The sequence below is a fragment of the Pyricularia grisea genome, assembly GCF_004355905.1.
Source record: "Pyricularia grisea strain NI907 chromosome Unknown Pyricularia_grisea_NI907_Scaffold_2, whole genome shotgun sequence".
Classification (NCBI taxonomy): domain Eukaryota; kingdom Fungi; phylum Ascomycota; class Sordariomycetes; order Magnaporthales; family Pyriculariaceae; genus Pyricularia; species Pyricularia grisea.
The window spans coordinates 979,620-999,908 of record NW_022156717.1 but is presented as its reverse complement, the minus strand read 5'-3'; the positions used below and the strand labels follow the sequence as shown (position 1 = coordinate 999,908).

Genomic DNA, 20,289 nt, shown 5'->3' with positions numbered 1-20,289 from the left:
TTCTGATTTGAATCCCTATTGTGCTTGTGGCGAGGCCCGTTGTTATTGATTTATGCGTTTTGTCCAAATTGGCCGACAACTCCACCTAAAAAGGATGCTGGCTAAAGGAATCATGGGTGATCGATAACATAGCCCTTTAATTCATAGGGTCGTCGAAATGCGATATATACAGGCTGATTCAAGTTACAAAGCGTAATAAGAGCTTAATTAAAATTTTAATGTGTTTTAAAATTACGTATAAAACCCAGTGTTCAATAAACAATAAGATATAAGTGGTTGTAATTAATATAGGAACGAGCGAAATAGCATCCACAATAACTACTATGGTATCGGGCGAATAAATCTCTCTACTGCCACCGTACGTGTCAAAAGAGGGACAGAAAAAAAGAGACTGAAAAATTTGGTGGATAGCCACCCAAAACTATCAAAAATAAAACCACTATTAACCATGTTTGACAATTCGGAACTTATTACAAAAAAAAGGCTTTTTTTCAAATTGAAAACATTTGTCGGCTTTGGCCATCGATAATATTATGCATTGACAATTTTCTGCATTTTATTTCCTTAATTTAAGGTGGCCATTTGCAAAAAAAAACTGCTTGCAATATACGTGGGCCTTTACGAGCTTTACTGTTTGTGGGAGGAATGAAGTGGCTAAATTTTCTTTTGTTCTCCAAAATTAGTATCAAAAACGGCAACGCCCGCAAAGCCCACACCACTGGACGAAAGAGTCAGGGGATGGACTTCTAGCCTTACCACCATAGTAAATAGTCGTGCATGCCATTTAGCCCATCCCTTAATATATATTTAAAATATTTCTGCTATAATTATATCCATTGTAAAATCTTTGTGCTGGTATATACCTTGGACTGTGAATTGTTGAAGATGAGTTTTTATCCAGTTAAATATAATCTTAGATGTTTCTTGCAATATGAGATGCTGGTAAAGTATTTTAATTTCAAAAGCAATACATTAGTAGCTCGGCTTTTTTCAGTTAGGGTATTAATAGCTTTTATTCCTAGCACGAGCCCATGCAAAATATACTTAATGCACTTCTATCACAATATAATTAATTTAAAATTAATCTCAGATTTCTTCAAAATCTGGGGAAAAGGACTGCCCTTGCTATAAATACCGTATTTCCAGCTAAAATACCAGACCTTGTGGAGAGGTGGTTCCCCTAAGGGTATTTATGCAAGCTAGGGTTCCTGAGATGCTCACAGCAGAAGCATGGGCGGCGCAAGGTAGTTGACTTGCACACTTTATCTCTCAGGGGGGACTGAATCGCGTTTGCCCAGGTCTTTGTGATGCCCTAGTTATTATTAACTTGCTGCGTTCTAAACAAATTAATTATCTGCTGCGCATAGTAAGACCGTCTTTTATTAGAATCATTAATATATGTTATCTCCCATTAAAGGAACCTGACTCGGCTACAGCGACTTCAGCTCTGCCCATATCAATTTCTCCACAAAAGAATTATTTTGGGACTTGAATTTTTAAATTTGTACGATCAATGCTTGGCTATTATTCCCTCATTTACCCACGTACCTAAGGTACCCATTTACAAGATAAATAGCCTTGGATAGACTCATACGCATCTTTTGAGATTCCCAGCCTTCGACGTGACTCTCTTTACAGTTCAAGTGCTATCCAGCTTTGATTGAAACCTCATCAATTATCATCATCTTTATCAGTTACCGCTATGAAGTCCGTATTAACTTTTGCTTCGATTCTAATTGCCAGTATGGCGGCGCCAGTGTTGGCGACACCAATGTGGTCAAACCGTCTTCGATTTGTGCCTCCGCTTCTCGGTTGTTATCTTCAAGTACACAATTTCGGGACGGAATCAGACGGGGAAAGGGTCCGCCTTGAAAAAGTCCCCGGAAAAGTGACACTTAGTATTCCGGACTCCGAAATTAAAGTTGCCATATCGGTGGATAAAGATTGCGAGAGAGAGAGCGCTGCATTGCTGATGTCTGAGGGACAGGCTGTTTACTCCCTATCTATCGCAATATTCGCCGACCGTTTACAAACGCCATACGACGTAAAACGTCTAATTTACCCGGATCAGAGAAACACGGTAGCCCAAATCGTCATACAATAACAACATCATTACTGCCCTGTTTGTCACCCACGATGGGATATCCCTCATTCATTTAAAGGCCGTATTGTGTACAATCGCACATTGGATCACCGGCTATTATACTTAGCATCCACCAAGTCACCCAACAATTCAAGCTTTTATTAGCCTGTCCATATACTTGGTACTGGAATAGTTGCTACTCATTGTTTAGTATGGGCTATACTCAATGAGAGAGACATTAATAGTCAGGGAGTCACCTTTTTTGCTATTGGATAAAGAGGCAACTTTGCCACAACGCGTGTCAATTTTACAATCCTTTATGTCGGTCCCTGTTTGTAGAACCAGATCCGACTGAAGATTCTTATTCAATAAACTGCGTAAAGACAGGAAATTCCAGCTTTTGTTGGAATTGCGGTCGTTTTGCACAGTATGCCTTGTGTCCCATTGCCTTTATCAACTTACTCTGACTCGTCTTGGCTCAGACCCTGCAGACACAGGATAAACCACAATTAAGTTGAGGGTGAATGTAGCTTAAGCAGCCTAAGCAACATGGGACCAGTTACGTGGTAAATATTGGGAACGCATAGGCCTAGATTTGTCACAGAATACAGAACAATGTATATCATCGACAAATAAACCAAGGCACGCCGAACTTCAGTTTTAAGCACAGCCCTAATCAATTTATTCAGCTTAGACCCCACCAAACGACCTAAAATCTACCCTTGATTACCTCATATTATACCGAGCCGCATTCAACCGTTATATACGATAGTCATCCTACTTTTCATCAGGCTCCTATATTAAATTTTATCAAACCTTACATTTGAACTCTCCGAAAATCATTTTTATCCAAATATAAATCAAAATGTATACAACACGCACCAGAGTCGGCGATATATATTCGTAAGCTAATCGCCTTTAGCTAAAGCTATTCCTCTGCTGTATAAATTCCTTGTTAGGTTTCGAAAACACTGTGATTTTAATCATATAATTATGTAAGTAAAGGAATGGGAGGAATTTTATTGACCCGCGCTTCCATATCGACAAGAAATTTACGAAAACTATCCAAAAGGCGATGCTGTAATATAGGCGCGACTTCATTTGAAGATGCAGTGCTAATTGCGTGCGTGCGCGCGCCAAACAAACAAACAACTCATATTTGGCTAGAGCACATGGTAACTCTTTTCGCCCCCAGTTTTGTTATTCAGTTAATTACTATCTAAAACGCTGCATAAAGAATAAAAATAGTTGACTGGGTTACAAGTAACTTCCCTGTTTGTATATACTAATAAAAGATAGGTAGAAACCTGTTCAATGTTAAACTTTAACCACGCATTATGATTGCCTTTAGAGTAAAGAAAGTTACAGAAGTATTCCCGTAAGATTTGAACGATGGGACAACTTAAAAAAAAAACTTGTTAAATGCATTTTCATAAAAGCTTGCCAATCTTTGTGTTTAACCCTCGCCCTGTTCCTGTATTTTCTTCTTCAGCTCTACCTTCTTTACATGTCCGAGCACTTTAATACCAAAATTTGAACCACAAATACCATTTATTCCCAGAATATGGCATACTTTCTGCTTTTTGTACCTTATATTTTTCTATCGATCATAGGACGCACCTTGGCCGACATTCCGCCCAAAATTTACCTCAGTGATATTCGCAGTGACACTGAAGTCAGTACCCAAAACGGCTTTTACTGTTGGGGCCACCAACCGAAAGGACTGCATTACCACCAACACGATGTTTTTACCGAAGTCCCGTACGTGTCAGCATCTGGGAAAAGGAAAGTCGCTATAGAATACGCAAAAACCACTATAAATGGATTTAAGCTATATTACGTTTACCACATCAGAACCGAGGGGCTCGCACCAGGCGTCATTCAAAGCATTGCAGCCAAATACAAAGATAAAAACCTCAAATACCCATATCCCGACGAAGATGAATATGCGGTAACAGGCTGTGTGCCTTGGGAGAACGTAACGGGAGTGACTTCCGCCTATCCAGGGCTTAAACCGGCTTGGAACCCTAAATGGTGCCTGTGGTGTTGATAAACGTCGGCATGGGATTGGTTTTGGATATAGAATCTTGTTTACTTGGCTTGGATCTTGAAAGAAAGAAGACGAGCCTAAAAGACACCTTACTTGAATGCTATACTGCTGTAACAATGTTCAGATTCGTGATGAATCAAAGCCATTTATAAGTATAATTAACGGATTCAAGCACGGATTTGGGCACCCGCCCACCTTCGACATTACACGGCCGAATTCGGGGCGTTCTCGGGCACGAGATTAGAGCGTAAATATGGTAGCTCACACCATCTGTTTGTGTCGAGGTAAACGCCACAGAAGTAGTGTAATCATGTAGCTATAAAAGGTGAGTGGTCTTTTCATCCATTGTGATCTCCAGCCAACAGCCCAAATTCGGCCACTGTTGCCCCCGCACCATCATCCGTCCAACACCCGGTAATCTCGAGTTTCGCATACGCACCACTCCAAACTGCCTCCCTGAGCTGGATGGTGGTGATGTTTCCTGCATATTTCACTACTGGCGATTCAGGGACCCACGGCTTCGTAATGTGTATGTCTTGGTCCGCCAAGACAGTGGCGGATTCAAAATCCGATATATTCGAGACTGACACTCTGACATGCTTTGGTGGGCGCATGGCAAAGTCCAAATGAATAGCCTCCAACAGCCGCGGCTCCTGTGATCCCAGACTCACCACTAAAGCAGCCGTGGGCTCATCCGTGTCTGGCTGCCAAAAGGTTCCTCCGTATCCATCAGTGGCTGCAAAAGCCAGTTCGCCATGGTTAGAGGTAGCAGGTTGACACTGCAGGATATTGCTTGGCACGGAAAGATTTGTGTCGTACAGTCTATTCTGCACGACTATGGTTTCATTGATGTGCAGATGTACAGTCTGCGCACCGAGGTCATCCACGCCTCGGCCAATAGTAATTGGCATTTTGTCTTGGCCGTACTGATCCGGCACCAAACCATCAAAAGTCGATGCATCGCGCCGCGTGATCGAAGTATGCGTGCGGTTCATAACGAAGCTGACAACAGCCCCGTTGTAAAATTGGATGGGTGGCTTGAAATCACGAAGCTGTGGAGGGAGGGACGGGTTTATCAAAAGATTCCGGTGCGTGACGCGTAAACCGAGAAATCCAGCCGTGAAAATCTGCAGCAGACCACCGTGACCAGTGAGAAACGGGAATGCCGTGTTGATGGCGTTACCCGTCAGCGGGTCCAAGACACCAGGCTCATCGTCTTGCTGTTCGGAGTACTGGTACCAAGGGCCGCGCATATAAGGCTGGAATGATTTGACGAGATATGTCCAGAATGCGCAACCTGAAGTGGCTAGGGAGTTGGCTGTGATGGCGTACATGCTCCACGTCATGGCTGGGCCGTGGGGATCCGTACGGACCGCGTAAAAGTCCATGGCAGCTCTGTATTTGCCGAGGGAGAAATTTCGCTTGTAATCGTAGGGATAGTGAGATAAGATAATGTCTGCCTGCTTGGGCAAGACATCGTTTGTCATTCCCCGAAACTCGAGAACAACGTTGTCTTCTGATGTGGGTATTATCATGTGCTCGATCTGGTCAAGCCAGTCAGGCTCTAGTGGGATGCCTCGTTTGTTACGAGCCTCTGAGGCAAGTTCAAGCAGGGTGCCGACTGCAGTACTAGTGAATGAACCGTCTGCGACCCACATGTAGTATTCGTCGGCATCTGTCATGACATCAATACCCCAGTGACCAGTTCCTTCTCGTCGTGTTAAAGAGTCGCTCAGACCCAAGGCAACCCCGTCAATAACGTCCACTGCCCCTGAATTCTCAAACCAAGTCCTATCACCGCTTGTGTTCCGGGCCATGGTCATGCTTAAAGCAATATCGGCATTGAGGTGATATTGGTACATGATGCAGGGGGCAGAGATGTTGTAGCATTGCCCGTATCGACCGCTTGTCCACGCATAAAGCATGCTCCCAGCTTGCAGATTGTGTCTTTTGGTGTTTTTGCGAGACTCCTCTGCTCGGTTGATGCGGTAAAGAGCAAACTGTCTCGCCAACTTGGGATGCACTCCTTGGACGGGGGGAGCCATGAAGAGATCAGCGTCCCAGAAGATCTTGCCTCCATACGTTTGAGAAACCAATCCGCCAACAGCAAGAGAATTGCATGCGATGCAAGTGCTTGGGTTGTCGTCATTTGGAGTCCATGGCATGAGGCTCGTGTAGAGGTAGTACGCAGACGAAATCGCAGCGATTTGCAACGTCTTGACCGTATTGTCGTCTGGGAGGGATGCTGTCTTTGGATCTCGAAAGTCCGCCACGAAGTCTGAACTCATGAGCTTACGCACTTCAGCAGTGTGCTGTTTCCGTGCAGACTCATATCCTTGCTTTACGGCAGAAGATACAACCTCCGACACCACAGCCTCTGTTTCTGTCCTATAATGCTCTGATGAAGCGATGGCTGCGAATTTGTAAACTGTGGTGGATTGTAGACCAGATTTCAATCGATATCGCTGTGCCGGGGATATGGACTCGGAATTGGTGGTTGAGTTGGTTGAACCTGCTGCTAGGTTGTCAAAGGAGGAGAAAAGGTCACTGGAGTACTCTTCATTGGCTTCCACGGGTATCAAATTATCTCCAACCGTCGATGACAGCACATACGCCATGATATCATCAAGTTTGTTGGGGGATACAGCACAAAAGATTTGACTCTTGGCCAGGTTCGCCCCTTTCTTGATGGTCGTCGTGCGTAAAGCGGACTGGTTATCTAGAAGATCAACAACATGCACGTCATCGAGGCCATGCTCGCTGGAAATAACTAGCTTCACAGCTGCCAGGCGTCTTTCCGCCAGTGAAGCCAAGGATTCATAAGATATCTTTATGCTCCTTCCATCTTGGCATTCTGGGGGGCTCCAGATATATGACCATGTGAGTATCCCCGTCTTGCTGTGAGACATTCACGTTAGTCATCATATTGGAGTTAAAGGTTCGGAACAATTATACCTACAAAGATAGCGTTGACTCAAACTGAGTGATTTCAGATACACTTATACCTCCATTGAGCACACTACCACATGCCTCGACGAGTAAATCTGTAAAGTGAGGCACACCAGAGATGAAGCTCTCACCCAACTCCCCAGGCTCAAGCGTACTAGGCAGACTCCCCCAGAATCCCGTGACGGTGGCGAAAGTCCTTCGAGGCTTGCTATAAGATGGCCATCCTTCAGAGTCATTTCGACGACTGCGTTCATAAAATGGCCCTAAAGAGCCCTGCGCAAGACCAAAGTAGCTATTACATCATAGCGTGTGTTGTTAGCTCCGTGCGCAACATTACAAGACACGGGGTCGAGGAATTACAATATTGATTCGTGACAGTTTACATACCCATTCGATTGTGGTAGCCACGCGGTAAATATCCCTGGTAGCGGCTTGGTAGACTTCAAAGTCCACGTATCATCATCCCAAGATATCCAATCTGCGTTGATATCGAATGCTGCATTTGAAGTTCGTACTCCCGTCACCCCCAGGCAGCACACGCTGGCTACCGCCAATACTGAAAGTTTCATGGCGTTTCGTTCGACGTCTGACGAGCTTAACATTCGACTGCAAGTGACAATGTCTCGCCCCCCTTGGATAAATCAACCCATACAAGGGGCAAAATCAGTGTGGTACGTGAATCGTGTAAGGTAGTTATTAGATGAATATGGCGCAGTTACAAGTCCACTCCACCCCGCAAAACTCCCCCCCAGGTTTCCTGGCCGTTGCGGAAAAACCTTCCTATAGGGGGGGTTAACCAGCGCAATTGTCCACTATATTACCCCTTGTACGTCCCGCCACTTTGCATATTGTGATACAACGTTCCCACCTGGGAGGGTTGCATGAAAAATGGATAGAAAAAGTGACAGTTGTTCACCTGTTCAGCAGGGTGACAGAAAAAAAAAAAAGAAAATTCCTATAGGGCGGAGGGCGTTTAATTAAATGCGCCAAGCCCCGGCTAAGCTTTCTGACTAGCGGTCGCTGGTAGCGGCCCGCAACTTTCAATGTTCTTGTCATGCCAGGGTTCCACTTGCCAAGCAGTAAGACCGGAGTTTTTCCTTCTTTTTTTTTTTCCCCCATCAACGACAAAACAAGAAGTTCACATGTGGCAAGAAGAGAGGATCCGATCGGTTATTGCTGCAGTGCTGGTAGGGCCACTTGGATGATCCGGTGTCCAGCTTGTTCCAAGAAACGACAGCAGGTCTGTGACTCGTGAGGCCCTACACCGTATATGAGAGCGGGTCTGTTGGCAAAATCGCTCAACATGGTCTGGGGAATAGTTACTCCAGACATGGATGCGCTTGGCCTGACGGTCAGCTGTTTGTGACTTGTGGTAGGGTAGGTGTACTGCATCTACGGTAGTAGCCATCGTGGGGTGCAATCGGGCCGAAATGTCCGTGGACGACTGTAGAGGCTTTAACCAAGGGCCCAAAGTATCAACATTTCATGGCAAAGAGTTCTGCAATAAGTCGCAAATGGCCGAAACGACAGTTGTGCATGTACAAAGACAGAAAGCGGCTAAGGACGACGGATGAACAAAGACGATGTGGCTGTATTTCGGGCATCAACAAAACCTTGACTGCCTTGGCTATCTTGGTCTACTACAACTGCCTCCTCCTAATTCTCATCTTTGCACTCATTGGAGGGATGTGGTTGGTTCCAAACCACAAATTACTTGCTCTCTTTTCCTGAAACTCAAAATCATACCTCAACAAGATGTTGGCCATGAGTACCTTTAACATTCCAGAAGCAAAGAACCTTCCCGGACAGCTGTTCAAACCAGCCCCGAATGACAAGTAGTCGGCAGATGTGGTAGCCCACGCTTGTCTAGCTCCCTTGAGACTATCACCAGTGTCCCGTGCGTCTTTTCTTCTGTTGTAGAAGCGGAATGGTTTGAAAGCTTCAGTGTCAGCTCCGTAGATCTCGGTGTCAAAGTGGATCGAGTAAGCCGGGATGCCAACTTGATAGCCCGGTGGAATGTGAATGCCGGAGGGGGTAGTGATGCCCTCCTTTCCTACAATTCGCAGGGGGCCCAGACTCAAGATGGTGTTGACTCGCTGGCTCTCCCGGAAGCTGCTGTCCAGCTTCTCCAGCTTGGCAAGTGATCGTTTGTTCCAACCCTCATCCTCGCTATGAGCGGCACGAACATCGTTGATCTCTTGACGGAGTTCGGCAACAATCTTGGAGCCTTGCTCGACTCCTGCCCCGACGATATCGAGAAGCATGTGCACAATGGCAAAGACGTTGGTGTGGAGGGCAAAGGCGTTGAGGAGCAAGATGCGCGCCGAGAGGACTTCGGGATCCAACAGGTAGGGATCTCCTTGGGATTCTCCGTACTCGATGAGCCACGCCAAAAAGTCATTCCTGGCCCCTTCCTCAAGCCCCCCGACGTATTTATCGGATTCTTTGCCATGTCCTCTAGCCGCCAATCTTTTGCGAACCTCATCGATGGTAAGATTGAACCACCGTTTCTCGCACCAGCGGGATGGGAGTGTGATCAGAGGCGCCAAAAGATGCCGTAACGGGTTGGGAATGAGCCAGAGCATGTTTGCCTCGAACGGAATGACTTTTGCGTACGAGAATCCAGCATCAAGAACTGCTTCGTTTCGGCAGTGCAGCTCTCCGATGAATATGCGATTGATTGCTTGACTGATGATGGGCCGCAGCGTATCGTAAACTCCCACCTCCTTCCACTCGTCGCCGATTGAGACGTCATCTCCCCAATACTTGGCCAGTGCAAGATCTAACTCTTCCGAAAGGGTCGGGATCAGGTTTCCAATCTCCCGAGTGAGCTTGGTGGCTATGATGTGAATGGGGACTTTGTTGTGGTCGCGAGTGGGATAGATGGTGCCATAGTTCCATTGGAAGTGGTTGGTGGTCTGTTCATGCATGCTCACGGCAGAGTCAGGCTGATCCACGAGCCATTTCCTTTGGGAAGACGGCAACAGAATCAACTTGTCTTGACCGGGTCCCAGGATAGGAACGCGGACCGTCTCATTCTTGTGCTCAGTGTGGTGCAGGTAAAGAGTCTTTTTAAGATCCAAGGTGTTGCGATAGAGTGCCCGAAGGTAGGGAAACCATTCTCCAGGCGAACTGTTCAGAAATTGCAAGCTGGCCACGGATTGGGGGGTTGGAAAGATGATATAATTGTAAAACAGATATCCAGTCAAGACGATCCCCAGCAGGAAGAGCTGGGGTGATACAGGCAATTCGGCGCCAAGCATTGTGGCTTGAGATGACATGTTGAAGCAAGCCTAGCAGAAAGTGTAGATAGCCAACGGGCATAAAAACAAAGATGAATGTAATTAATACTTTATAACTTGGTACCTGCTTCACTGCAGCAACGATAGCCGCATGCGCATGCCCGTCCAAATATCCGAGAATTTCCCAAAGCCGTTTGTAGCCCCTCAAATGTGCCTATGAGACTTGCATTTTTACACATGCCCCACTGAGACGGCTACGTTGAGAACAGTGCTACCTGAGCTCAGACTCCATGGGGGAAAGGAGGTAAAAGTGGTACTGCTAAGGACTGTCAGGGGCTTACTGGGTCACTCGCTGGGGCAATCACTGGGGCAATAAATGCACGTTCCAAGCGAGTGATCGGGATTTGCAAGGGTTAATCTAATTGGGGAAATAAGAATACAATGTAACCCGAATGACCTTGATTTTGGTGGAGCGGGTGCATTCAATGTGGACTTTGATCCCTCCGAAATGATCCTTGATTCTGGTTTCCGGAGAAAGATTATGGTTGATTGTATTTGTCGTGATATTTGCCAATGAATTCTAGGTTGAACCCGTAACTCTAATAATAGGGGGATGATTACATTTGACAACATCTCATCTTGCAACATTCTTGTAGGACTTAATGCCATGTAAATTCTCAGCAAGTGGATAGCCATAGCCTTGAGCCTTTCAACAAGTCCAAGCTATCCATTCTCGCCCAGCTCAGGAAACTGCCCTCAACTGCTTTCTCCTCATCTACCCATCTATCTACCTTTACCTCTACCTTTCCTGCATATTATTCCAACAAGCCACAATGGGTTCCACCGTCCCAAGTCTGAATGATGATATTGCCATTATCGGCATGGCTTGTCGCTTCCCAGGCGACGCCACCAGTCCCTCCAAACTATGGGACCTGTTAATGGATGGCAAATCTGCCTGGTCCGAGGTACCGGCAACGAGATGGAATCAAGATGCACACTATCACCCATCCCAAGAGCACGCGGGGAGCAACGTTGTCAAGGGTGGGCATTTCTTGCGAGATGGGGAGCAGAACGGCAAGCAGTTCGACGCGGCATTCTTCAACATTCCTCGTACAGAGACGGAAACGATGGATCTACAGCAGAGGGTAGTTAGTAAGTGCTGGGTTAGGTTCTGATATCCAATGTCGTACAAAGGCTTACCATACAAAACTACAGTGGAAAACGTCTACGAGGCAATGGAGAGCGCAGGACTCCGCCTCGAGGATATGAAAGGTAGCAAGACAAGCGTGTTTGCGGGCATCTTTACCGACGATGTTCGCTCCATCCTGCAAGAAGATCCAGATTTGTCTGTCAAGTACAAGCCGATCGGTACCAGTGCGGCAATCCTCGCGGCGAGAGTAAGCTGGTTTTACGACCTGCGAGGGAGCAGCTTTACTCTCGACACTGCATGCTCGGGAAGTATTGTTGCGTTGCACACAGGAGCCCAAGACCTTCGAGCCGGACTCAGTGATATGGTACGTTCACCCCTTTACACATTTGAGCAATAGGACGGTCAAAAAAAAGTGCCCAATCGCAGAGAAAAGGACATTGATGCCAACATTCACTATAGTCCATCATCACCGGTGTCAACATAATCGAGTCACCTGAATTCATGTTCCGCGCCAGTGGTCTCGGTATGGTATCTCCCGATGGCAAATGCTATTCGCTAGACTCGCGCGCCAATGGCTACGGCCGTGGTGAAGGAGTGGGAACCATAATCCTCAAACCCGTGTGGGCCGCCATCCGTGATGGTAATGTGATCCGCGCCGTGTTGAGAGGCACAGGTGTCAACTCGGATGGACGCGGCACAGGCGGTATTACACTGCCTAACAAGGCGGCTCAGGAATGTCTCATACGAGATGTCTACTCCCGCAATAACCTCGACACAGATCACACCGGCTTCATAGAGGGACACTTTACGGGCACACCTGCGGGAGATCCAACTGAAGCCGGCGCCATTGCCTCTGTTTTCCAACGTGGCGGTCTCGGTGGATCAGGGGCAGCAGCTAAGCCTCCTTTGTACGTGGGCGCTGTCAAGACCAACATTGGTCATTTGGAGGCGGCTTCCGGAATGGCCCAGGTTATCAAGACGGTCTTGGCGTTGGAGAATGGTGTCATACCACCCAACACCAACTTTGAGAAGATCAACCCCAGGATACCTGTTGAAAGATGGGGTCTCAAGCTACCTCTGGTTCCAACACCATTTGAACCGGGACCATTGGGGATTCGGCGAGCCAGTATCAACAGTTTCGGGTTTGGAGGCACCAACGCTCACGTTGTGTTGGACGATGCGAAGAGTTACCTGCACAATTTGGGATTGGGTAACAGGGGCCACCTACACGTCACAAAATCAAGCAAACGAGTACTTGAAAGTCCCAATGGCCATAGCACCAAGACCTCATCTCACAAGGTCTTTTTGGTCTCTGCTAATGATCAAGACGGCATCTCACGAATCCTCGCCAGCTTGGCAGAACACTTGCAAAAGCAAGCAGGCGAGGATGGAACTCTCGAAAAAGACGACGCATACCTCACCAGTCTCGCCATGACGCTCTCGGAACGTCGCTCACGCCTGTCTTGGCGTCTCGCCATCACCGCCGATTCGGCCACATCCCTGCTGGCCGCGCTCACCGATTCCACCACCACCACCAACGCTGTCCGCCCCGGTAAAGCCACAAAGCCTGCCGCCGCCTTTATCTTCACCGGTCAAGGCGCGCAGTGGTTCGCCATGGGAAGAGAGCTGCTCGCGTATGACGTCTTTCACGCCAGCGTCGCCGAGGCAGACAAGTTCATCGCCGAAACGCTGGGTGGCGGCTTCAGCGTGCTGGAAGAGCTCACGCAGCGCGAGTCGCATACCACAAATATCGACCAGCCTTTGTACTCGCAGACTTTGTGCACCGTGCTACAGGTGGCTTTGGTCGATCTCCTGGCCAGCTGGAACCTCGCACCCAAGCGGGTGGTTGGACACTCGAGCGGTGAGATTGGCGCGGCTTATGCGGCGGGTGCTCTGGATCGCAAGTCGGCGTGGAAGGTCGCATACTACCGTGGTGTTGTCAGTGCAAAGCCAGCAGCCGACAATACGCGCGGCGCCATGATGGCCATCGGATGCACCGTCGATAAGGTGGCTCCGCTCATTGCTGAGGTCAATGACACGCTCGGCTCTGGAGAGCTGGTTATTGCCTGCTACAACTCTCCCCACAGTCTCACCATCTCAGGAGACGAGGCCAAGGTTGACGCGCTGGTCGAGATCGCAAGCAGCAAGAAGCTCTTTGCCCGGAAACTGCGCGTCCCCAAGGCGTACCACTCGAACCATATGCTACCTGTATCTGACGACTACCGCTCGCTGATGGGTACTCTCAGTGGTACTCCGTCGTCCGATGTACAGGTAGCTTCATCGGTCACCGGTGGTATGATTGCTACGAGCGACATGACAAACCCGGCCTATTGGGTACAGAACCTCGTATCTCCTGTTCGGTTCTCCCAGGCGCTCGTCGCTCTGTGCACCTCCAACGTCGCCAAAAAGCAGCTCAAGGTGGGCGGCGGCGCCGAGCTTCCCGTCTCGCATCTCGTCGAGGTCGGCCCGCACGGCGCGTTGCAGGCAGCTGCACGAGATGCCGTGCTCAACGACCCCAACTACAGGAACCTCCGTTACGTTTCGGTTTTGACCCGCGGGAAGCACGCCTGCGCCACTACACTACACGCAGTTGGCACGCTGGCTGCGGCGGGCCTGCCGATCGACCTGCCAAAGGTCAACAACGTCGGTGAGAACCAGCCCATGCTGGTGGACTTGCCGCCGTACCCGTTCCACCATTCCAAGGAGACGTATTCGTGGCTCGAGTCCCGCACCAGCCGGGCATGGCGATTCCGCAAACATCCCCGCCACGACGTCCTCGGCGCTCCGGTCCGCGATTGGGATCCAGACGCCCCTCGCTGGCGCAACCACCTGTGCGTGTCCGAGGTTCCGTGGCTGCGGGACCACAAGGTCACGGATAGTATCGTGGTCGCTGGTGTGACGTACCTGGTGATGGCCATCGAGGCCGTGCGTCAGTTGTACAGCGACAAGGGAGAGGTGCCGCTGGGTTTCAACCTCCGCGATGTGAGCATCTCGAGAGCGCTGCAGGTCAGCGAGGATGAGCATACCGAGACCATGTTCTGCATGAAGCGGGTTACCGAGTCGCGGCAGTCTGATAGCAGTTTGTGGTGGGAGTGGAAGGTCAAGTCGTTCAGTCCCCATGACGAGACATGGTTGGAGCACAGTCGTGGACAGATCGCTGCCGAGACGCAGGCCTCTACCGCCACGGGGGTGATCGATGATGGGCGTGAAGAAAAGGCACGTCGCCAGCACTTCAGCGAGCTTCTATCAACCGCCACACACACTTGCACCGCGCCGCAGACCGAGGTTCTCCCCAGCAAGTATGCCGAGCTCGAGCGTATTGGTCTCGGCTTCGGACCTTTGTTCCGCAACGTCGCCAGCATGCACAACAACTCCAACGGCGACAACAAGACCCGCGGCCAGTCGCTCACCACCATCCGCATCCCTGATATTGCCAGAGCGATGCCGGCACATGCACTCGCCCCTTCGGTCATCCATCCTCCTGTTTTCGACAGCATCTTGCAATCATTCATCTTTGCCCTGCAGGCCTCGGCTGAGCGTCTGACGGAGCCCATGGTGCCAGTCGCCATGCGTAGCGTGTGGGTGAGCGCCGACATTGAAGCCCAGCCTGGCGCGGAGCTCAAGGTGCATGCCTCGGCCGGTCGCATAGGTCACAAGAAGGTTGAAGCAGACATAACAGCCTGGAGCACCGACGCCGGGGCCGAGACGCCAGTGAGGGTTGTGATGCGTGGGATCGAGGCCGTCCCCCTGCAGCAAAGCACCGCGTCGAGCGACTCTGGCAGCAACGACCGTGAAATCTCCTTCAACTTGGAATGGAAGCCGGATATCGACATCCTCGAGGCGAACGGAGAGGCCGAAGCCTGCATCCGCCGTGCTCTACAGCCACTGGAGACGCCAAAACTTGAAGAGGCCGCCGTGAAGCAGCTCGGCGACGTGCAGTTGGCATGCGCAATTTGGATCATCGAGGCCGACAAAGAACTCGAGGCTCGACCGCTCGCAGACGAAAAGGCGCTACCGGATCATTTGCAAAAGTATCTCAGCTGGCTGCGCCTAATCGCCAACCACTACAAGAACAACAAGGTTCTCCGTCAGGATCCCTCGTGGTCGACCGTCATGGAAGACGCTGCGGCTCGCGACAGGTTTATTGCCGAGTATGAGGCCACAGAGCATCCCGAAGCTCTGATGATCTGCAGAATGGGACGCAACATTGTACCCATCCTCCGCGGCGACGTGGATGGCCTACACTTGCTGTTCGGCATGGATGATATGCTCGAGCGCGTCTATCGTGTTGCTATAGGAACACAAAAGATCCATACGCTGATGGGAGCATATGCAAGGGCTTTCAGTCACAAGCGCGGCGCAGACCTCAAGGTGCTAGAGATTGGTGCTGGCACTGGTGGAACTACCACTAGCATCCTCGAGGCTGTCTGTCCGAGTGGTACACGCATCGTTGGAGAATCCCGCTTGCTCAAGTATACGTACACAGACATCAGCCCTGGATTTTTCGAAACTGCTGCCACCAAGTTTGCCAAGTGGAAGGCTGGTGGTGTTATCGAGTTCAGGACGTTGGATATTGATAGAGACGTCGAGGAGCAGGGCTTCGACTTGGCCTCGTACGACCTGATTATCGCAGCCAACTGTCTCCATGCCACATCGGATATTACCAAGACCATGTCCCGCGTTAATAGTCTCTTGAAACCCAACGGCAGAGTCCTTCTCCAAGAGACAACCGAGATCTGGTGTCTCGAGTCTCCCTTAGTCTTTGGTATGCTTGCAGGCTGGTGGGCTGGCAAGGAGGACTTCCGCCCCTGGGGTCCGCTGTTGGACGGGAAAGGATGGGAGCAGGTCTTGCGCAATGCTGGATTTTCTGAGAATGTCCTGGAAATCAAAGACTCACCTAAGGAGGAGCTTCACGTACAGAGCATGATTGTAGCGACGCGACCTGCCGAGGACGAAGCGAGCAAGCAGCAGCTGGACGAAGACGATGTAATCCGCCGAGTCTTTGTGATTGCGCATACGAAACCCGAGGACATGGCCTTGGCTGCGGCTGTGTCTTCTGCATTGTCAGAGGTGACAAAACTGGACGTTAACGTTGTTCCTTTCACCGATCTGGCCCAGCACCAGCTCAAAAATACCTGCTGCATTGTTACCATCGAGACTACCACTCCCTTCCTTGCTTCATCTTTCAGCGAGTCCGAATTCGCCCTCCTCCGCCAGCTGTTGACTACTGCTGGAGGACTTCTGTGGCTTACGCTTGATCCCCACGAGAACCCACACATGGCTCTGATACCAGGACTTTTGCGAACCGTCCGCTGGGAGAGAGATTTGGACGGCTCGGACTTGCTACTGATGCACCTCCCCTCCTCCGAGACCTCGCTTGTCGTTTCCAACGTCCTCAAGGTCTTCAAGCACCATTTCGGTGGACCTTTCATATCGCCCGATCGCCATGCTGACTACCTCGTCAGCCCGGTGGATTCCGGTCCCGATGGTGGCTACGTGCAAACCGCCCGGATCATCGCTGCTCCTCCAGTAAACAAGTTCATTGCACAAAGGACAACGGTCCCCCAACCTCAACTGCAGGCCTTTGGTGCTGACCCCGAGCGTAGCCTGAAGCTCCACACCTCTGGGCCGGGAAACCTAGACAAGCTGCATTTCATCGATTGGCCGGGCGCTCAGCAGGCCCTTGGAAGCAAAGAGGTCCAGGTAGACATCAAAGCGGCCGGTCTCAACTTCCGCGACGTCATGGTTGCCATGGGCGAGCTGGCAAACAACATCCTCGGATACGAGGGTGCCGGCGTCGTTAGTCATGTCGGCTCAGAGGTGGCGGACGTCAAGGTCGGTGACCGTGTCATCGTTGTGTGGAATGGCGACAACAACTGCCTCCAGACACGTACGAGGGTGCCTCGAGAACTCCTGGCAAAGATCCCTGATAGCATGTCGTTTGAAGAGGCAGCCAGTATCCCCGTCGTGTTCGTGACGGCCTACTTTTGTCTGTACGAGGTGGCACGTCTCAAGGCCGGCGAGACCATCCTCGTCCACGCGGCAGCAGGTGGTACAGGTCAAGCTGTGATACAACTGGCCAAACATTTGGGCGCCGAAGTCTACGCAACAGTGTCATCACGCGAGAAGAGAAAGCTATTGATAGATGAGTACGGTCTTGCCGAGGATCACATCTTTAGCAGTCGTGATTTGTCCTTTGCAGACGGCATCATGCGTATGACCGAGGGCAGGGGTGTTGATGTCATCGTCAACTCCCTCTCGGGTGAAGCTCTACGGGCATCCTTCAACTGTATAGCCATGTTTGGGCGCTTCATTGAAATTGGTAAACGCGACATCATGGCCAACAGCAAGATCGACATGCTCCCCTTTGGCAGATGCGCCACCTTTACCGCCGTCGACCTCGCTCAGATAGCCACACTGGCGCGTCCGTTGACCTCTCGCATGATGCGCTCCGTCATCGACCTTCACGCCAGCGGAAAACTACACGCCTGCAGGCCACTCAACATCTACAGCTTTGGCGAGATCGAAGACGCCTTCCGCCTCGTGCAGCAAGGCAAACACATGGGTAAGGTCGTCCTCGCCGCGCACCCCGAGGACGTGGTCAAGGTCATCCCCAAACCCCCCGCCCCAACCCGCCTGAGGCCCGACGCAACCTACCTGCTTCCCGGCGGCGCCGGTGGACTCGGGCGATCAATCGCCAAATGGATGGCCGGGCCGGCGCAGGGCGCCAAGAACCTCGTGTTCATGTCTCGCGGTGGCGCCGACGCCCGCACGACTCGCGAGCTGCTCTCGGAGCTTGCAAGGATGGGGGTGCGGGCGACGGCGATCAAATGCAACGTCAGCGACGAGTCGCAGCTGGTGGAGGCGCTGGGCGAGCTGAGGCGGCAGGGCTTCCCCCGCATCGCAGGGTGCGTCCAGGGCGCGATGCAGCTGCGCGACTCGGCGTTCGAGTTCATGTCGCACGCGCAGTGGGAGGAGTGCCTCGGCCCCAAGGTGCAGGGGACGTGGAACCTTCACAGGCACCTCCCGGCCGACCTGGACTTTTTCGTCATGCTGGGCAGCATGGCAGGTCTGGTCGGCAACAGGGGTCAGTCCAACTACGCCGCGGGGAACACGTTCCAGGATGCCCTGGCCATCCACCGGCGAGCCCGAGGGCTGGCGGCCACTTGCATTGATCTGTGCAACGTCATGAGCGTGGGATTCGTCGCCGAGAACCAAGAGACGCTGAACAAGAATCCTCTGTTCTTTTATGCGCACGACGGGATTCGCGAGGATGAATTCCTCAGCCTGGTCGAATTCCACCTCGACGCTGACCGCGCGAGTCGTTGGGGACAGCCGCAGATCAGCGTAGGCCTGGCGCCGCTGTCTGTGTTCAAGGAGCGCGGCTTACCCGAACCTACCTTCATCAAGTCTCCGCTGTTTAGACAGATGCGGTCGGCAAGCGGAGCGTCGGGCGCCGTGGTGAACGCGGCAGATCAAAACGGTGCCGTGTCCGTCACCAACGCTCTCAAGTTTGCCGAGAGCCAAGAGGCGGCGGCGCACATCATATGTGATGCGCTGGTCAAGAGGATCAGTCGAACGATGCGGATTGCAGAGCCCGACATTGACATTGGCAAGCCCATCCACGTTTATGGTGTGGACTCGCTCGTGGCAATGGAAATTAGAAACTATCTGGCCAGCGAATGCGGGTCGGCCATCTCTGTCTTGGAGATTATGGGTAATAAGAGTATGGAGGTTTTGAGTGGGGAAATTGCTAAAGGAAGCAAGTTTGTGAGGAGTGCTGAAGATAAATAATTCTTTGTGTGCTTGACTAGTCTAGACTAGTTTGTTACAAAATCATCTGATTGCTGCCAACTCAGCCATGGGCCTCTCTATCCCGTGTGCGTTTTAGATAAGTTGATAAAAGGTATAAAGCGACTATTTACAAGAGCAGGAGAGATGCTAGGTACCATGTTTTGTTCGGCGCGCGCTGTTTGGCAGAGTGACAGGCAAATTTCTTTGGACGAAGCCGGGCCGGGGGCTGGTTGAAATTTTCAACCTGGCATAAACGCATAAATGAAGCCGCTTTGATTGGGAGTGAAAATGAGCGACTTGCGTTCTGCTGCCACCTTTTCCCTACTGTCTACACCGAAAGTTTGTTCCACTAGAGTAACAAATGACAACTGGAAGTCTGCATCGAGTTCAACATGATCATTTATATTAAAATCTGGACGCAATATATCCTTAGGGATAGACTTTCCAACCTTCAATTCTGCCTAAAGATCACTCACCTTGACTCAATGCGCAACCCACCCAGCGGACATTTGGAATGGATAGTGAAGTTGTTAATGCCAGGTATCAGCCATGAATATTCACCATTATTACTATCAAACTGACTACTGTAAACAGCTTTATTCTGGTTTTAAATTTATTATTTATCGATCGTAATTAGGCGCTAGCGGTTCGGGATTCGCGTTAGATGTTATTAGAACTGCTATCAAAATAACATCGCAATATGTACATATTTAACGTAATATTTGGTGGGTTAAATTGTGGCACAGTGATTGCTCGTCAGCCCGACTTTGACTGCTCAATATTCTGTCCCTAATTTAACTCTACTCTAAATAGTCCCGAGTAATTGCGTTGCTTGAAAATTCCTGGCATGTCCAGGGAATACGGGAATCCCGGAAATGTTCCTATTTTTGGAAGTGCATAGATGGAAAATTAATCAATGCCGAAAGGAGTCATTTCTAAAAATTGTTTACGCATGATAACCCAAAAGATCAATTACCCAACTTTATATCACATTAAATCATAGAACTACCCATGGCTTCTC

At 50.2% G+C, this 20,289-nt stretch overlaps 4 protein-coding genes across 4 annotated transcripts; 2 read left to right on the top strand and 2 right to left on the bottom strand.

Annotated features, from left to right (window-relative positions):
- Positions 1 to 3,647: 3,647 nt before the first annotated feature.
- PgNI_02858 (uncharacterized protein) lies at positions 3,648 to 4,133 on the top strand (the record flags this gene model as incomplete). The annotated part of the gene is made up of 1 exon (XM_031122915.1): positions 3,648 to 4,133. One exon carries the CDS (start codon positions 3,648 to 3,650, stop codon positions 4,131 to 4,133), a length of 486 nt encoding a protein of 161 aa, XP_030985435.1.
- Positions 4,134 to 4,471: 338 nt separating this feature from the next.
- Positions 4,472 to 7,651, bottom strand: PgNI_02857 (uncharacterized protein; the record flags this gene model as incomplete). The annotated part of the gene is made up of 3 exons (XM_031122914.1): positions 4,472 to 7,031; positions 7,093 to 7,374; positions 7,470 to 7,651. 3 exons carry the CDS (start codon positions 7,649 to 7,651, stop codon positions 4,472 to 4,474), a joined length of 3,024 nt encoding a protein of 1,007 aa, XP_030985432.1.
- A 1,071-nt stretch (positions 7,652 to 8,722) lies between these two features.
- Positions 8,723 to 10,363, bottom strand: PgNI_02856 (uncharacterized protein; the record flags this gene model as incomplete). Its single annotated transcript, XM_031122913.1, has 1 exon — positions 8,723 to 10,363. The coding sequence occupies one exon, from the start codon at positions 10,361 to 10,363 to the stop codon at positions 8,723 to 8,725; it is 1,641 nt and encodes a 546-aa protein (XP_030985431.1).
- A 794-nt stretch (positions 10,364 to 11,157) lies between these two features.
- On the top strand, positions 11,158 to 19,268 carry PgNI_02855 (uncharacterized protein; the record flags this gene model as incomplete). Its single annotated transcript, XM_031122912.1, has 3 exons — positions 11,158 to 11,476; positions 11,540 to 11,838; positions 11,934 to 19,268. 3 exons carry the CDS (start codon positions 11,158 to 11,160, stop codon positions 19,266 to 19,268), a joined length of 7,953 nt encoding a protein of 2,650 aa, XP_030985434.1.
- Positions 19,269 to 20,289: the final 1,021 nt, after the last annotated feature.